General features: G+C 41.9%; 1 protein-coding gene across 2 annotated transcripts in view; it reads left to right on the top strand.

Moving 5' to 3' along the window:
* ARHGAP19 (Rho GTPase activating protein 19) overlaps positions 1-20,056 on the top strand; it is a 171,367-nt gene that overhangs the window by 56,236 nt on the left and 95,075 nt on the right. For both annotated transcript variants that reach the window (XM_029610172.1, XM_029610173.1), the window contains exons 3-5: positions 10,991-11,071; positions 18,671-18,880; positions 19,550-19,776. In XM_029610172.1, coding sequence (XP_029466032.1) covers positions 10,991-11,071; positions 18,671-18,880; positions 19,550-19,776 — 518 coding nt within the window. The remainder of the gene's footprint in view (positions 1-10,990; positions 11,072-18,670; positions 18,881-19,549; positions 19,777-20,056) is intronic.

Below are 20,056 nucleotides of genomic sequence, written 5' to 3' on the forward strand. Positions count from 1 at the left end.
GTCCTCTCCATTGATTCAAGATCACCAAGTATCACTGAGTTCTCAAGATTGTAGATACTGCTTGCATTTCTCCCAGCTTCCAATGTTGCCTCATTACTCAGCCTTTAATCTGGATCTTCCATTTATTATTAGACTGGCCATTTACTAAGGTTCATGATTACCATTGTTTATTGTATTTGCTTTGATCTTGTTGGTATTTTTTGATATATATCATGTCTGTTATTTCAATTTCTCTGTAAAGCCTGTTGCTGAATTATTGTTTATTGTAAACCGAGGTGATGTTTTTAACGTGCCGCGGTATATAAAAAAAATCACCAAATAAATAAATAAAGCTGTCTTACTTGATACAACTCCACCTGGAAGTGGAGTCACTCCTCAAACAGCGAACGATAAAACCTGATTCTCAGCATCAACATGGCTAGGCGTTCTATTCCCGTCGCTTCCTTATTCCCAAAATATCTGGGGAATTGAGACCATCCTAGATTTAAGAAGCCTGAGCAAGCATATACTCTGGGAGAAATTCAACATGAATTCTCTCCACCCGATACTTCCCTTCATCCAAAAAGGAGAGTGGATGCTGATGCTCATATTCCCATCCATGAGCATTAGCTATGTTTCATAGTGGACTCCTCCCACTATCAATACAGAATGTTCCCATTTGGCCTATCAGCAACTCCATAGGTATTCACCAGATGTCTAGTGGTAATAGCAGTGTATCTGTGGTGATGAATTTTCCCACACCTGGACAATTGGCTTGTGAAGGAGAACTCCCAGGAAGGTGAGTGAATCTCCCTGAAAAAATCAATACATCTACTTCAGTCGTTAGAGAAGATGTCTCAAAATTTAATAGAAATCCTAATTCCCTACCAGAAAATAAAATTAATTGGAGACTGGATAGATTATTTCCGATAGAGAGCTTACCTTCCAACAAATTGAGCAAATACTCTCAGATCCCTAGTGAGCAATCTGTTGAACACAGATCAGTCATCATTCAGACATGTATTATTCTCTGCCATATGGTGGTGGCTAATCATCAGGCCGATACAGTACAGTGCGCTCCAACGGAGCGCACTGTTAACCTGCCCTTGGACGCGCGTTTTCCCTTACCCCTTATTCAGTAAGGGGCGGAAAACGTGTGTCCAACCCGTGGAACCTAATAGCGCTCTCAACATGCAAATGCATGTTGATGGCCCTATTAGGTATTCCCGCATGATACAGAAAGTAAAATGTGCAGCCAAGCCGCACACTTTACTTTAAGAAATTAGCACCTACCCAAAATAGGCGCTAGTTTCTGCCGGCACCGGGAAAGTGCATAGAAAAGCAGTAAAAACTGCTTTTCTGTGCACCCTCTGACTTAATGTCATGGCAATATTAAGTCGGAGGTCTCGAAGGGTAAAAAAAAGTATTTTTAAAAAAAAATGTAAAATGGGCCGGCGGCTGTCGGGTCGAAAACCGGACGCTCAATTTTGCTGGTGTCTGGTTTCCGAGCCCGTGGCTGTCAACGGGCTTGAGAACAGACGCCAGCAAAATTGAGCGTCGGCTGTCATCCGCCGCTCCGGGCTAAAAGGAGGCGCTAGGGACGCGCTAGTGTCCCTAGCGCCTCCTTTTGCCAGTTTCTACCGCCGGGCCTCATTTAAATAGAGAATCGCGCACACAGGCGAGTGGCCTGTGCGCGTGCTGGGAGAGCGGGCGTTCGTCTGCTCTCCCGCGGGACTTTACTGAATCGGCCTGCATGTGATTCCACTCCCCTCCCTTCACAAACAATTCCTGCAGAAGGATCTTTGTTCTCAATGGGACGAACTTGCTGAACCTTTGATAACCAAAGTATGGATTTGAAAAGAAATGAAACAGGAATTACACTGGTGGCTAGACCCTTTCATTCTTCAGGAAGGAGCACTCTTCTGCTACCACCTCACTAAGTAACATTAGCAACCGATGCCTCCATAAAAGGTTAGGGAGCCCACACAGTCCCCTTTTGAACCTAAGGAACTTGATCATTCATAGAAAAACCAATTTTAAACGAATCTCTTAGAATTCAGCAATTCAGTACCTTCTGACAACCTTTACACACTTCCTCCAGGAAAAGGGCTTTCTAATTCTTTCCAACAATAAGGTAGCCATGTTCTACATTAACAAACAAGGTGGCACAGGGTTATGGACCCTTTGCCAAGAAGAGATTTAAAGATATGGGAATGAGCATGCAGATGTCAAGCCGTCCTGCAAGTGACCTATCTCCCAGAGATCTCCAACATGTTGGCAGATTGTCTTAGAGTATTTTGACCATACGAGTGATCTCTATAGCAATCGATAGCCAACAACCTATTCAGTCTATGGAGGACTTCAGTCATCAGCTTATTTGCATTAGAGCAAAACAGAAAGCTGGAAAAGTTTTGCTTCATTCTTCCCAGTAAACTTAGCTTCACTCAGGATGCTTTTGTGCCTGATTGGAATGCAGATCTCATGTACACTTTTTTCCACAGATACCGCTGAGAGCCAGAACAGTGCAAAAAGTTATCAAAGACCAGGCCCTTCTGTTCCTCATAGTTCCAGCATGGCCCAGACAAGTTTGGTTTGCATATCTGCTATAACTGTCCAGCAGTCCTCTTGGATCAAACCCATCACTACTGATTCAAGAAGAGGGATGTCTGTTACATCAGAACTTCTCCTCCCTCAATTTGACAGCTTAAGTGTTGAGGACTCAATTGCCAAATTCTCTCACGCAGGCCTACGGTAGCAACACTTAACACCCCCCCCCCCCCTTTGTAAATCTTCCCCTCTCCTTCCTTCTCCCCCCTTGCTTCTTGAGCTGTTTGTAACACCCTTTAAGCCTCCCCTACCCCTTCCTCTCCCCCCGTCCTACTCCCCAGCTACACTTCCCGATTTGCCTTTCACTTGCCCATCTGCTCAGCCTTTCGCCGTCACAGACTGTTCCCCCCCCTTGACCCTTTGCAACTCTCCATTCTCTCCTGCTTCTACATCCTCTGACAATCTTGCACTAATTTTATACTATTACAATCCTGTAAATAGCCTCAGCGCCTGTAAAAAAAAAAAAAACAAAAAAAAAAAAACAAAAAACAAAACCAAACAAATCCAGCGCTTCCTTTTGTATCCTCAGCGCCTGTAAATCATTCCAGCGCCTCCTTTGGTATAACTTTCCTCAACTATTTCTCCCTTCTTCGGCCTTTCCCACCCCTCTCCTTTATCCTTTCCATCATATTGACCTCTGATGTATCTGATTTATGTGATCGTTACAGTTCGCTTTTCATATCTTTCCCCAGTTTGCTGTCTGCTTATTATAAGTTTTCCCTGTTACAGCCTTATCACATATCCCCCTCCCCCCCCCAGTTGAAATTATGTTTATTGTAAAGCTTTGTTTTGTTGCACTATTTGCTCTCTGGAAAAAGATGTGATGTCCCTAATGAATGTCGGTCTATAAAAATGTTAAATAAATACTTAGAGTTTGAGGACATTGTATTTTTTGATAGAAAACCATCAACTAGAAGAGCCAAAGATTATAAATGAAAACAATTCTTCACATGGTGTTATGACTATACATTGGCTCTGTTCACATGTGAACCCAAAGAGTTACTGAACTATTTACTCTTTTATGTTTCATCAGTGAGAATACATCTCCATACCAAAGCAGCTTGCCATAGCAGCTTACCATACCCAAACTGAGGGTAAGCCAATCTCTACTCAGCCCTTGGGATCCAAGTTCATGAAAGGTTTATGGTATTCTAAACTTCCAGTTGTAAAACCACTTACCACGGGACCTAAACTTGGTTCTAGCACAACTCATGAATCTGCAGTTTTAGCATTGGAGTCTGTTTCACTTAGTAAGTTTCTATCTTAGAAAGTGTTATTCCTTAAGAACATAAGAACATTCCATGCTGGGTCAGACCAAGGGTCCATCAAGCCCAGCATCCTGTTTCCAACAGTGGCCAATCCAGGCCATAAGACAAGTACCCAAAAACTAAGTCTATTCCATGTTACCATTGCTAGTAATAGCAGTGGCTATTTTCTAGGTCAACTTAATTAATTGCAGGTAATGGACTTCTCCTCCAAGAACTTATCCAATCCTTTTTTAAACACAGCTAGACTAACTGCACTAACCACATCCTCTGGCAACAAATTCCAGAGTTTAATTGTGCATTGAGTGTAAAAAAACTTTCTCTGATTAGTTTTAAATGTGCCACATGTTAACTTCATGGAGTGCCCCCTAGTCTTTCTATTATCCGAAAGAGTAAATAACCGATTCACATCTACCCGTTCTAGACCTCTCATGATTTTAAACACCTCTATCATATCCCCCCTCAGCCGTCTCTTCTCCAAGCTGAAAAGTCCTAACTTCTTTAGTCTTTCCTCATAGGGGAGCTGTTCCATTCCCCTTTATCATTTTGGTAGCCCTTCTCTGTACCTTCTCCATCGCAATTATATTGTTTTTGAGATGCGGTGACCAGAATTGTACACAGCATTCAAGGTGCGGTCTCACCATGGAGCGATACAGAGGCATTATGACATTTTCCGTTTTATTCACCATTCCCTTTCTAATAATTCCCAACATTCTGTTTGCTTTTTTGACTGCCGCAGCACACTGAACTGACTATTTCAATGTGTTATCCACTTATGACGCCTAGATCTCTTTCTTGGGTGGTAGCACCTAATATGGTGGTAGCACCTAACATTGTGTAACTATAGCATGGGTTATTTTTCCCTATATGCATCACCTTGCACTTATCCACATTAAATTTCATCTGCCATTTGGATGCCCAATTTTCCAGTCTCACAAGGTCTTCCTGCAATTTATCACAATCTGTTTGTGATTTAATTACTCTGAACAATTTTGTATCATCTGCAAATTTGATTATCTCACTCGTCGTATTTCTTTCCAGATCATTTATAAATATATTGAAAAGTAAGGGTCCCAATACAGATCCCTGAGGCACTCCACTGCCCATTCCCTTCCACTGAGAAAATTGTCCATTTAATCCTACTCTCTGTTTCTTGTCTTTTTAGCCAGTTTGCAATCCATGAAAGGACATCGCCACCTATCCCATGACTTTTTACTTTTCCTAGAAGCCTCTCATGAGGAACTTTGTCAAACGCCTTCTAAAAATCCAAGTATACTACATCTACTGTAGCATTCACATCTGCCAGAAGAGTCGACAAACTTCAGGCCTTGGTTCATTTATCCTCCTCATATTCAGTTCTTCCACAATAAGGTATTGCTCTGCACTCACCCTAAGTTATATATGGTATCCACCAGGCAGCCACATTGCCAGCCAGTGGCTCAAAGTCCCAGATTTTTTTTTTGTTTTTCTGAAAGGCATAAACTCATATACACACATCAGCACAGAAAGGCAGACAGAGAGACAGAAACTGATATCTTATACCTACACACTCCACATCCAGACCAACAGAGAGAAAAAGACTCAGACATCGACACAGAGACCCCCACAGACATCCAGGGACTCAAGACACCCCACACAGAAAAACACAGAGGCGTAGACCACATACACATTCTACAGCACACTAGACAAACACAGACACACACACCACAATGTTAAGGGCTGAAATTTATTTTTTTTTTAATTTAGGTGCCAGCTAATTTTTATTTTTATTTTTTTTTATAATTTTATCTTTATTGAATTATTAGTCATTTACATGAATAAACAACAAAAAGTATATTCTGCACATTCAAAGAAATAAAAAATCAAGAATACATCTTAATAGGATGTATTCTTGATAAATAAACAGAATTCAAGCCCTCTTCTTGGGGGGAAATCAGAGGCAAATAATAAAAAAAAAAAAAAAAATACTAGTATCTCAAACCTTGCAGCTGTTACTTTCATATGACTACTAACCCATGTTAAGTAACTTGATGTTCATTATTCACAGAAGATTTATCATTCAAAAATGTCTCCAGACATGGGATGAGGAGAAATGGGACGGGTGTTTTCAACGTCTGGGGAGACATTCGATGTCTACAGCCATGATGGAAAATTAATATAAAATGCTATATCGGTGGTACCTAAGTCCAGATAAGTTGGCTAGATGGTACCCTCAATTAACAGATACCTGTTGGCGGTGTGGCCAAGTTGGGGGCTCATTTATACATATGTGGTGGGTTTGTTCACATGTACATGCTTATTGGATACAAATACAGGAAGTTTACAAGGAAATGGTGGGCATAGAGCCTCCTTTACTACCTGGGCTTTGGCTGTTGGGCTTGGGGACAGAAGGCTTTAGTGTTCCCCAAAGGTGTTTATTGCGCTATATGATTATAGCGGCAAGGATGGTGGTGGCACAATGGTGGAAGAGGCCGGCTGCTCCTCCCAAGAGTTTGGTGATAACTAGACTAATGGGCATTAGAAATATGGAAAAGATTTCTGCACACCGCCGAGATCAATTAATTGCTTTTGAGAGGATTTGGGATCCGGTAGATAAATGGCTACAAGCACATGCACCCAAACGCACTTCTATGGTTTAGAGTTGTTGATAAGATACCTAGATAGTGATGGGATGCTGAGAATAGTAAACTTACCTTTGGTCAGTTATCAGTGTCTACCTCTGTTGGAATTATAATGATCTGAATGCTGTTCCTTTTTTGATAATTATTGATGACAAGAAGGTTGATGTTTCCCTACATAATGTTATAGCTAGGTTCTATATTTGTTATTATCATGACAATTGCACTGATACAGATCTGCTGTATATATCTTATACTGTCTATTTGATGTTTGTATTATACTGATGAGGTTTGAGCTGAGGGGGGTGGGAAGGGGACTAATAAACAGGGGATTATGAGGGAAAAATGTTGGATGATGGGGTGGGCTTTAATGGATACAGCTGTATGAAGTAATACATGGCATGTAAGTTATACATTATCCAATAAAAATGTTTAACAGAAAAAAAAAAATGTCTCCAAATGAGCTGGATCTAGGAACACACATGATTTTCCTTGGTAAGTTAACTAAGCACTTAGAGGGAAACTTAGCGAAAAAAGTAGGCCCAAGAGAAATCTTATGCTGTCTAAGAAAAAAAGTCTTCCTCGAAGTTGTTTCACGAGAGACATCTGGGAAAACGAAAACCTTTTGACCACAAAATTCAACTGATTTAAATTTAAAATATTGTCTGAAAATTAAATCCTTATCTATGTCTGTTACAAAGCTAACCAACAAAGTTGCTCTCTTGATATAATATCCTGTGAGTCCTGAAGAAACTCAGATACATCAAGATTATATTAGATTATCATAACCTTCCTCAGTGCCCTGTACAGATTTAAATTCCGGAAGGAAATAACATTTAGAAAGCTTGATTTCTCTAGCCTGAGTAATCTGTAGTACTTCATTAATATAATTCCTGAACAATTCAACCAAAGATAGTAATCTGCTTTTCGGAAAGTTCACAAACCTTAAGTTCTTATCTCCTTGCATTATCTAACTGTTCTAGTCTGTTATGTAAAAATAGACTATCTTTAATATTAGATTCTAAAACAGATTGGGGTAGATTTTAAAAGCCCTACACGCACCGGGCCTATTTTCAAAAGGCACGGTGGTGCGTGTAAAGTCCCGGGACGCGTGTAAGTCCCGGGGCTTGCAAAAAGGAGCAGGGTGTGGGTGGTCTGGGGCGGGGCCGGAGCCTCCAGGCACAGTGGCCATTTGCTGCTGTGCCCAGGATCGTGCACCAGCATTTGGCTGGCCCCACGTAACTTGCGCCTGCCCAAGGCAGGCGTAACTTGTAAGTTAATTTTTTTTAGGGGGGGGGTTAGCTTAGGGCTGGGGGGGGGGGCGGGAGAGTTAAGGGAAGGAAAGGTGGTGTGGGGGGGGGTAGGGAAGTTCCCTCCGAGGCTGCTCGGATTTTGGAGCAGAATGGGAGGGAACAGAGGAAGGCAGTGTGGCTCGGCGAACACAAGGAGCACAATTGTGCACCCGCATGCGCGCGCCCACCCCGGATTTTATAACATGCGCGCGCATGTTATAAAATCAGGCGTACATCTGTGCGCGCAGGTTTTAAAATCCGGCCCATTGTATATTATTAGTAGTTTTGATTAATAGTAACCAGTTGTCCCTCAGTTGCAGCTGTTCTATACTCCAAGTCCAGAAATGTTTTGGAGGCTTTTGTAGAATAATCGGATAACTGAGAGACAGTTACAGATAATGCAGTCTCAGTCCGCAAGACTACTCTCCATATGTCTCTTAAAGTTATATTCTCAGGTTCTTCCAGGTCGCCAGCCAATTGTGATTTAATCTCTGAAAGCATAACGACAGGTTCTGGAATCGGGGCCCTCAATCCAGTGTTTTCATCCTCAGTATGAGAGTCTATATTAAATTAAGTTTCCAAAACTTGACTCGCAGCTGTTGTGTGCTAGTTGAGGTTAATGCACAACAGTCAACTTGAACAAGCTGTTGACACATTAAGTCCCTTGAATTTACGTTAGAAGGGGACCCAGAGACCAATAAGCTGACTGGAGACTCTTAAGTGAGGTGCATGGAGAGGAGTCCTACCACCCATACTTAACGATAGCTCACCTGAAATTCCACTTTCTTCCAGTTCACTTTTCTCCCTATGAGCTGATGTTCTTCTAAGATGTTGATCCATAGGTCCGACTATGGGTGGATTTGTAGGGGACATCGCCTTGATCTCTTGGACAAGGGATAGTGGATAGACCTGGCCCCGAGGGGGTTCTGTGTTGGGCAGGAGGTTGATGGCACAGTCGTATTGATGGTGTGGTGGTAGAGTATCTGCTCCTTGCTTGGAAAAAGACCTCCACATAGTGGGGCGGCAGTCCGGCAGAAAGAAGCGCCGTGGAGAGGCAGCGTTGGGAAGTCGGCGGTTTCAGGCAAAGGGAGAAAATCGTCCGAAGGGGTGTGTGGCTTCGGCGCGCCACAGGCACTTCACTTAAATCCTGTTGTACAGGATCCTGGTTGTCGTCCTCTGTGCCTGAGGGAAGGTCAGAGGTTCAGCTGCAAGATGGTAAGCAATCCCCGGAGGTGAGCGGCCGGCGGCACACCACTTAAATCCTGTTACACAGGTCCCCAGTTGTCCTCCTCCATGCCTGATGGAAGGTCAGAGGTTCAGCTGCAAGATGGCAAGCAATCCCCCTAGCTAAAATTTTTTAGGAGCTGAAAGAAACTCCATCCCACCCTGTCCAAAAATATTTTAATACTGTTTTCATATTTTTCTCTTTATTTTTGTTTTGCTTTGCCTTTATTTTCTTATGTTTTTGATTAGCTTATTTAATTTAATTTAAATTTTTTTAACACTTTTTGCCTCTGTTCTCCCTTCACCACATCCTCATTCTCTCTAGCCTCTCTGTCTATTCCCCTCCCCTATACTACTTCTTTTCCCCTGGGTGGATAAGAGCTATGATTTCTCTCCCTGAGTAGGGACCCGGAGGCAGTAGGAACACCTCCCAGGCTGAGGCCTAAGGAGGACAGCTCTTCCTGGAGTGTGGAATACCATAGTGGTTCCTCTCGTGTTCATTTCTATTTCAGTTCTCACTACCCAACCTGCCATAGCTTGTCTCCTGGCCCATTGAAAGAGATGCATGGCTAAAGCATGGTATGTCATTATGTTCGGGCCTAAACTTGCAGTGCTTCCAGAGCACTGAGATTCATTAGGACAGTCATTTATCTTCCCTGATTGAGCAACCAGTATGCCTCCCTTCAGGATTATTCATGCTCCCCCCCTATTCGTAGGGCCCGCTCCCCAGTTTACTCACCCCTGCCTTAAACTGTAAAAGGGCTCTGGTTTACTACAGGAGAAGAACAGCCTTATTGTCAGACTTCGCAGTTCTTTGTCTCCTACAATCTTAACAGACTAGACATAGCAGTGGCCAAATATATATTGTCCAACTGGCTAACAGATGTATTGCATACTCCTACACTAGCAGGCTTATAGATCAGAGACTGTTAAAGCTGATCAAGTTAGGGCCATGGTTGCTTCAGTGGCTCATTTGTAGATATCTGCAAAGCTGCAACATGGTCATTAGTACACACCTTTGTCTTATTACTGTCTGGACAATCTCTCAAAGAGCGACAATAAATTCAGACAATCAGTTTTGCATAGCCTGTTCACCAAGTAGTCTACTCTCCTCGTTGGGGTCTGAATTGCTTACTCACTAAGTACTCTGCTGCAACCCTCAGCTTGGGACTCCCCAAATACTGCTACTTTAACCTTATTTATTGATGGAAAAAGCAAGTTTGCTTACAGTAAATGGTGTTTTCCATAGATAGCATAGCTAATTCAGTTTTCTAAGTACCTGCCTGCCTCTCTGGAGAGTCAAATATCTAGCTAGATTACCTCTAAAATTGACTAAGAGGGCTCATGAGGCAATGCCCACACAGGAATTCCTGCACATGCTCAGTAGAACAAAAGCTATACTAGCTGAGAGAGATCCGTTCAGTGCCCGTGTATGGTGTCATGGCTAATTCATCCTGCTATCTACGGGAAACACCATTTACAGTAAGCAAGCTTGCTTTTCTTTCTCCAGACTCTGTACATCTGTTTATAAAGCAGGGCTTTACAACTGGTCCTGGGGACCTAACAGCCAGTCAGGTTTTTAAGGTACCCACAAAGAATATGCATGAGATCAAGGGTTCCAATGTATGCAGACTTATGCCATGCATATTTATTGTAGGTATCCTGAAAACAAGAATGATCAGGGGGTCTCCTGGACATGTTTGGAAAGCCCTGCTTTAAAGTAAGGTACTCGCAGACTATCAAAAACACGAGTAACTTTTAAAAAGCTTATATAAATCCTTTTCCATGAATTGATTTAGCTCTGTATCATTTTGTTTTATTATTGTGAATGTGGATTGGCCACTGTTGGAAACAGGATGCTGGGCTTGATGGACCCTTGGTCTGACCCAGTATGGCATGTTCTTATGTTCTTATCTTGAATTGTGAAAAGTTTGGGTTTATAAACCCTTTTAAATACAAATAAATAAAATAGTAAATGCACCACTCTTGTTTTCTGACTTCCTAGACAAAGGGGTGATATTTGGAGCACCACTAACAGAAGAAGGCATTGCCCAAGTCTATCAACTAGTTGAATACCTGCACAAGAGTAAGTAAACAAGGACAAAACTAATTGTTCAAATAATGGCCTAAAATTAAAATGGTCTGTAATGAGCATTACTGCTTGCTGTTTGAAAATGTCAAGGAAAACTGTACCCATCTATATACAATGTTAAAGTACATTAAGGCTGGTAAGCGAGGAATGCAAGTTTAAGAAGTTGTGAAATTTCTCCCTTGGTTGTATTTTATTTATTTATTTCTCAGTTCTTTTATACCACTATTTCTTAGGCTATGGACAGGTGGATCCAAAACAAGTGGATCATGCACCTCTACCAGCAGATAGAGACGGAGCAAAGCTGACATCACTGACATCAGCCCGCTAGTATTCTCCGTCTCCAGGTGGACATGCATCGCCAATGTAACAATTGTGGAGCCTTTATCTTGAGGCAAATCATCTGGAAACTTAGGGCTTGCCCCATTTGTTCAGAACTCTCTTCCATGAAAAAGGAGTAGACTCACCTTTAAGCTGAATTAGCTGCAATAAAGAAAGTATCAGCAACCACCAAGAAATCCTCACCCACTTTACAGTATTCAGGAATAGTTTCCCCATTACCACAGAAAAGTCAAAAGCCCAGAAAAAAGTGGTTTACAGTGGGCTCAGGTAAGATAAGACCTGTGACCCAAAGACACCCATTTTTCACAATTGTGCAACCCACATGTCCCCCTTCACTTACATAGAGTGTACAGGAACCCAAAAACAAATGGATTACAGTGGGCTCTGGTAGAATAAGACCTGTGATGCAGAGACACCCACTGTCTCAAGTGGCACACGTACAAAATGCCTTCTCTGTATTAGATAATAACGAAGCTCTAGCGAAAGAGATTGAAGTGGTATCTGAAAGGAAAGAAGAAACCCAATGCACGCAGAAATTCCATAATACAACCAATAACCATAAGAAAAAGCTCATTATGCTGGGTGACTCAATCATCAGAGGCACTAATTTGGGAACTCTTTTCGAGGGGGACACTATAGTTAAAAGCCTTTCAGGATCATCAGCTGCTATAATGCTATTCAGATAGTCAATGTAATCATAGAAGAAAGTGAGGACTCTGAAGCTGATATTGTTATCCATCTGGGAACAAATAACCTTGCTAGAAACAACATCCAAGTGATACAGAGATTTCCAGACTCTGGCGAAGCAGATTACTCACATGGCGAAGACTATTCCCTTTTTAGAAGTGTTACCTTTTCATGGAAAGGGGAAAGAGAGGCTAAGCCATATAGATAACTTCAATTCATGGCTCAAAACCTGGTGTAAGGAAGAAAGTTTTGGATATATTGGGGGCTGAGGTCATGTATGGAACAGTAAAATACTTTGTCAAAGATGGATTACATCTGTCTGTGGCAGGAAAAAAGATCCTAAGTGATAAAATTCAAATCCTATGCCATAAGGCATTTAAACTAGAGGATGGAGGTGGCAGAAGGAAATTGGAATGTCATCCCCCCAAATCTCAAAGAAATGGGTGAAGGGAAAAACAAAAGTCATCTGAATAAGGCACAAAAGAAGTCCAAGAAGAGCAGAAACCTAAAGGAGGAGAAGCTGTAAAGCTATCAGCACAAATGCTTGTAGTCTGGGCAATAAAATTCCAGACCTGTAGGCTCTAATGGTGGAAGCGGATCTGGATGTCGTTGCTGTTATAGAAACAAGGTTATCATAAGACAAACAGGGATAAACAATTCTATAAGCCGATAAACTTATGTCCGGTATTGCTTATCCTGGGAAATGACCATTCAAAGATACAAACTCATTAGATAGCCAGATATTGCTTTACTCTATATAACAGCTAAATTATTTTTTTTAAATGATCTATTATGTAATTTAAAACTTATTTCTTTAAACACCTTCTGTGAGAAATACATTTTTTTTAAAGTAGAAATCTTTATATAGTAGTCCTCCCGATGGAGTCTAACAAAATACAGTAGTTGTATTGAAACTTGAATTGCACTTATCTTTATTTCTTGTGCACAGATCTTCCATCCAACGTATTTTTCCAAAATTAGAGAGCACCAACTTGCCCAGAAGTGCACAACATGACTTGCCTGACACTGGCTGTGTTTCAACATCTTGCATCTGTGTCAGGGGCTGGAGGACTACATAAAATGATAGAGCAGTCATAAAAGATCCCAGGAACAGTTAAGCTATAACATAAAATACTCAGTGAAGTTAGCGTTCATTCATCTTCTAACTGCCATCTTACCATATGACGGCATACGACTTGACGTCAGCCTATTTAAAGAATCTGTGACCAATCACTGTCCTTTCCACTTTAAACATGCCCTTTGTTTATCTGTTATATAGAGCAAAGTGGTATTTGGCTATCCAATGAATTTGTACCTTTTGAATGGTCATTTCCCAGGATAAGCAATACCGGACATAAGTTTATCAGCTCATAGAATTGTTTATCCCTGTTTGTCTTTTGATACTTTTGTTCGGGAGGGATTTTCACCTGAGGTTTTTTGTCTGTTTGGTGTTTGATAGACAGAAACATGGTTTACAGAGTCACAAGACTGGAACATAGCCATCCCTGGCTATAACTTATTAAGGAAGGACAGAGAGGATAGGAAAGCAGGAGGAGTAGCATTTTATGTCAGAAGCAATATCCAGGCAATTGAAATGCAGGAGACGTGGGGTAGGGAAGAAGCATTATGGGCTAGCCTAAAAGAAAAATGATGATGCTTCCATTTACATTGGTATGGTTTATATGCCTCCAATTCAGACAGAAGAGCTGGTTAGAAATCTGATCGAAGACATCAAAAAGATGAGAAAGAAGGGAGAATTATTGCTTATTGGAGATTTTAATCTGCTGGATGTAGACTGGAGTTATCCCTTCTGCGGAATCTACAAGAAGTAGAGAGATACTGGATGCCCTTCAAGGGGCTATGTTCAAACAAATGGTAATGGATCCCGCAAGGGACTGTGTAATCCTGGACCTAGTGCTCACAAATGGGGATAATGTCTATAATGTCGAACAGGTGCTCACCTGAGTACAAGTGATCATCACATGGTATGGTTTAATATTGCGAATAAGATACAAAGAAGTCACAAAAAGACCTGAGTTTTGAATTTCAAATATACAGACTTTGACAAAATGGGGATGTACCTGGAGGAAGAGCTAGAAGATTGGGAGCAAATGGGCATGGTGGAACAACAGTGGGCTAAATTAAAAGGAGCTATTACAAAGGCAACAAGTCTATATGTTAGAAAAGAGTTTGTTTATTAATTCAGCCCTTTCCTTGACTGTCTCGGGTCATTGCTTCTTGTCACCTTTCAATTTCACTATACCACTTCGGGTATAGTGGGGTAGGGCTTCTTCCCTACCCCACGTCTCCTGCATTTCAATTGCCTGGATATTGCTTCTGACATAAAATGCTGCTACTCCTGCTTTCCTATCCTCTCTGTCCTTCCTTAATAAGTTATAGCCAGGGATGGCTATGTTCCAGTCTTGTGACTCTGTAAACCATGTTTCTGTCTATCAAACACCAAACAGACAAAAAACCTCAGGTGAAAGTTCAAGGAAAAAGAAACCAATTTGGTTCTCAAAGGAGGTGGCTGCAAAAATAAAAGCAAAAGATCAGTGTTCAAGAAGTATAAAGGATCTTAAAAAGAGGAACACAGGGATCAATACCAGGTGAAAATGAGGGAGATGAAGAAAGAAATCAGAAAAGCAAAAGGTCAAGCAGAAGAAATCATTGCCCAAGAAATAGAGAGGTAACAAAACATTTTTCAGATATATGAGAGAGAGAAGGAAAGCCCGAAGTGGTATAGTGAAATTGAAAGGTGACAAGAAGCAATGACCCAAGACAGTCAAGGAAAGGGCTGAATTAATAAACAAACTCTTCAGTTCTGTGTTCACTAAAGAAGACCCTGCAAAGGTTAAAAGTGTACAATAGATGTGGACATTGTTTAAAAATACAATTTTAGAAGCGCAGTCCAGATGTATTCCATGCATTAAGAGAGGTGGGAGAAAGGCAAAATGATTACCAGCATGGTTAAAAGGTGAGGTGAAAGAGGCTGTTTTAGCCAAAAAAATATCCCTCAAAAATTGGAAAAAGTGTAAAATTGTTAAGTTTAAAACATTGATAAGGCAGGCTAAGAGAGAATTTGAAATGAAGTTTGCCGTAGAGGCAAAAACTCATAATAAATACTTTTAAAAATATATCCAAAGCAAGAAACCTGTGAGGGAGTCAGTTGGACCGTTAGATGACTGAGGGGTTAAAGGGCTCTTAAGGGAAGTTAAGGCCATTGCAGAAAGACTAAATGAATTCTTTGCTTTTGTGTTTGTTAATGAGGATATTGAGCAGATATCGATTCCAGAGATGGTTTTCAAGGGAGATGATTCAGATGAACTGAACCAAATCACTGTGGACTTGGAAGATGTGGTAGGCTAAATTGACAAGCTAAAAAGTAGCAAATCACCTGGACCGGATGGTATGCACATCAGGGTTCTGAAGGAACTCAAAAATGAAATTTCAGATCTATTAGTAAAGATTTGTAACCTATCATTAAAATCATCCGTTGTACCTGAAGACTGGAGGGTGGCCAATGTAACCCCAATATTTAAAAAGGACTCAGGGGCAGTCCAGGAAACTAAGAACATGCCATACTGGGTCAGACCAAGGGTCCATCAAGCCCACCATCCTGTTTCCAACAGTGGCCAATCCAGGCCATATGAACCTGACTAGTACTCAAAAACTAAGTCTACCCATGCTACTGCTGATGATAATAGCAGTGGCTATTTTCTAAGACAACTTAATAGCAGGAAAACTATAGACCATTGAGCTTGACTTCAGCTAAGAAAGGGGGTTTCCTTAAGATCACTGGACTGGCTAGTTCTCACGACTGATGTGAGCCTCCAGGGTTGGGGAATTCAATGTCAGGAGTTGACAGTGCTAGGGTGCTGGAGTACAGAAGACTCTTTGGATCATCAATCGGCTGGAAGCCCATGCTTTCTGTTTGGCATGCTATTCTGCGACTGCTTGCAGGGTCGAGCGGTCTGGATGAAGTCGAACAATGCAACAACTGTGGCTTACATCAATTGGCAGGGAGGAACCAAGAGGCAGCAAGTGTCACAGGAAATAACACAATTTATGGACTGAGTGGAAGTGCATCTTCAGGAGATCTCAGCCTTGCACATTGTAGGAAAAGACAATGTAAGAGCCGACTTTCTCAGCAGACAGTCTGGATCCAGGAGAATGGGAATTGTCAAATGAGGCATTTCAGCTCATAGCGGATCGCTGGGACCTTCTGTATCTGCACCTGCAGGCGATTTCTCACAATGCGAAGTTCCTCGCTTCTTCAGTTACAGGAGAGATCAAAAGAGGTTGAGAATCGATGCCCTCTTGGAGGAGTGGCTGGAGGGCAAACTGCTGTATGCCTTTCCCCCATGGCCCATGTTGAGCAGAATGATTCAAAGGATTGAGAATCACATGGGAATGGTGCTTCTGGTGACACCAGATTGGCCCAGGAGACCGTGTTATGCAGATTTGCAGTGGCTCCTGGTGGACTCTCTCCTCTGGTTTCCATCTCACAGGAACTTGCTATGGCAGGAACCTGTTCTTCACAAAAATCCCACTCTTATTTTGTCTTACGGTATGGCCCTTGAGAGGGCTTGGATGCTGAAGCATGGATATTCTACTATGGTGATTGCCACCTTGCTACGAGCATGAAAGATCTCCACTTCCTTAGCCTAAGTGAGGGTTTGGCAAGTGTTTGAGACTTGGTATGAAGATCGAGGGGTTCTCGTTCGGTTAAGATCCTGCTCATTTTGGAATTTTTGCAGGATGGATTGAGTAAACGGTTGGCTCTTAATTCATTGAAGGTACAGGTGGCGGCTCTTACCTGTTTCGAGCTCAGGTGAATGTGGACCCTTGTCAGCTCATCCAGATGTGGCCCGTTTCTTAAAAGGAGTGAAGCCTCTTTGTCCTCCCTTGCGGTTACCGGTGCCTTGTGGAGTATTAATCTAGTTTTGGAAGTTTTTGGCGGGCCTCACTTTTCGACTGATGCATAGCCTCTCTTTGAGGTTATTGACCTTGAAAACGGTGTTTCTTATGGCAATTTGTTCTGTGTAGAGATTCCGAACTGCAGGCGTTGTCTTGCCAGGAGCCCTTTCTGTGAGTGACTCTGGGGGCGATACAGCTGCGTCCTATTCCATCCTTTGGCTTTTTTTTAACCAAAAATGGTCTTGTATTTTCTCTTGAATCAGTCAGATTCCCTGTCGCCTCTGGACAGTGAAAGAGGAGTGGAGGAATATTGCCTTCTTTTGTCCTTGGATGTAAAGAGGCATTTCTTGAGGGATTTGGAGGTTTCTAAACCTCTCAGAAAGATGGATCACCTGTTTGTTCTCCATGGGGGGAGTAAACAGGGCAAGCCGGCATCGCGGACTACAATAGCCTGCTGAATTAAGGAGGTAGTCTCTGCCGCGTATGTGGTTGCTGAGCAGCCGTTGCCTAGTCAGGTTAGGGCTTGTTCCACTAGGGCTCGGGCAGTGTCATGGGTGGAGATTAGATTGTTGTCTCACGTCGACATTTGCCGAGTTGCAACGTGGTCCTCCTTACACACCTTTTACAGGCATTACCGTCTGGATGTGCAGGACCAGGAGGACACAACCATTGCGTGTGTGGTGTTAATCGGACTGCAGGCAGCCTCCCGCCCTGTTCGGGAGTAGTTTTTGTTTTTTGGATCCACCTGTCCATATGCTAAGAGAGGAGAAATTACTACTTACCTGATAATTTCCTTTCCTTTAATAAGGACAAGGTGGATCCACCTTCCCACCCTTGGCTGCCGGATGGTTGTGCTCTTGTCGTCCTGTGTGGCTGCTTGTTCCAGTGGTTACTGGTAAGTGTTGTTCCAGTCCCTAGACTAGTATTATTACACGCCTTCTCTGAGCTGAGTGTTTTCCTGTTGGCTGAGTGCTGGAATGGTTATCTGTTAATAATCAAGTTTTTGTTAAGTTTGTCAACAGTTGGCTTTTGCAGAGAATACTGGCGGGCTGATGTCAGTGCAGGGGTATATATACCGTGATGTCAGCTTTGCTCTGTCTTCATCTGTTGGTAGAGGTGCATAGCCCACTGGTTTTGGATCCAGCTGTCCTTGCTAAAGGAAAAGAAATTATCAGGTAAGTAATTTCTCCATTCAGATATCAGATCTGCTCAGAGCAGTGCACAACATTAAAATACAAAGTAAAAACCCCAAAATTACAATAAAATAAACATGGTCAAATGCAACATTAGTAATAGTCACTCCCATCTACAACTATCAACTTCCACTAAGCTGTAATGCAAATAGCCAAACCTTTTGTTTTTTTTCTAAAAGCTAGACAATTTTATTCCAATTTTATATCCTGGGGGGAGGCTTCGTTACAAAGTTATAGACCTATTACGGCAAACATCCTTCTCTGATTTGCCATTGTGCATATCTCAAGCCTTGATGGTAGCTGACAAAAGGCCTTGTTCATTGAATGTAAATTATGGTTAGGAACATAACTTTTAATGCTTTCCTGTAAATATTTAGCTCCATCCCCTCGTAATGCCTTAAACATCAGAGTCAGAACCTTAAACCTTTAATCTCTGCACCTCTCCACTCTGAAGATCTCCGTACCGAAGGATTATTTCGTGTGCCTGGGAACAGTGTCCGACAGCAGACTCTGAAAGACACTCTGAACAATGGGGGTGATGTTGACCTGGACTCGGGTGAGTTTCATCCAAATGATGTGGCCTCTTTGCTGAAGATATTTCTGGGAGAATTACCAGAGCCCATCTTGACTCACCGGCATTTCCATGCCCATCTCAAGATTGCAGGTAAGTGGATGATGCTTGCTGCAACTGAAATATTTCCATGTAAGGTTTATTTTTTCCCTGCGCAATTGTCAAATGCATCAGAATTTTCTGTTTTAAACTGACCATATGGCATTCTATTTATGAGCAGCTGAAAGATTTATATGATTGTTTGTTTTCTGCTGTTTTGTTTTTGGGGAAGTGGGGTTTGCTCTTTTTTTTATCTTGGGTTTTGCTCTGAGTCCTCTCTCTCGTACTTTACTGAAGCATCTTTCAAGATGGATCTATGCATTTGCTTCTTTTATGCAGGGTATAGAACATTTTTTAAGATTATCAGTTTGCCATCTTTTAGTTCTGAAATATGGGAACATAAAGATACTAATGCCAATTGATTTTGAGCAATATTATTTTGAATTATACAGGTTAATGGTGCAATTGTAGATTTCCCCAACTTGCTTCCTCATACACTGCAATTCAAGCAGCATAAAATACTTACATACTGTTTTGCCTTTTATGTAGCTGTTTTGTGGAATGTTTGTAGCATGCAGTATCCAGGTATTCAGTGCAAGCTGTCGAAACAGTTTATTGAGAATATTTAGGAAACTTGTCAGCTTCCATGCTATACAGTACATGCTGTACATGGCAGCCTTTGTATTCACTTGTTCTTAGGATTTTTGATATTTTTGGCTTCAGATCTAATGCTGTTTGATGACAGAGGCAATAGAACCGAAGTGCCCGATAAAGAGCGTCGGATTGAAGCACTGCAGCTTCTCTTCTTGCTTCTCCCAGCAGCCAATCGGAATTTGCTGAAGCTTCTCTTGGACCTGCTTTACCAGACAGCAAAGAAACAAGACCGCAACAAGATGTCTGCTTACAACTTGGCCCTTATGTTTGCACCACATATCTTGTGGCCCAAAAATGTATGTGGTGGTGAAATATTTTACTTGAAGAGTTGGGATCAGGCACTTGGGTTCGAGCTAGAAGGGATAAATGTTCATTATTTCTGGAAAATAGTGTGCTTGCCAGAAGACTAACAGTAGCTAATTTGCTTTTTGGAATAAGTTAGTTGATACTGGTTGTCAGAGTGTAATAGTCCTGCAGCAAGTAAAAGGGAAGTGATCTCACTTTCTTCGATCGGCTTGCTGCCACCTTCCAAAGATAATCAGTCTGAGACGGATTTCTCACTGAGAAGGACTGCAG

This window comes from Rhinatrema bivittatum, chromosome 7, assembly GCF_901001135.1.
Source record: "Rhinatrema bivittatum chromosome 7, aRhiBiv1.1, whole genome shotgun sequence".
Classification (NCBI taxonomy): Eukaryota; Metazoa; Chordata; class Amphibia; order Gymnophiona; family Rhinatrematidae; genus Rhinatrema; species Rhinatrema bivittatum.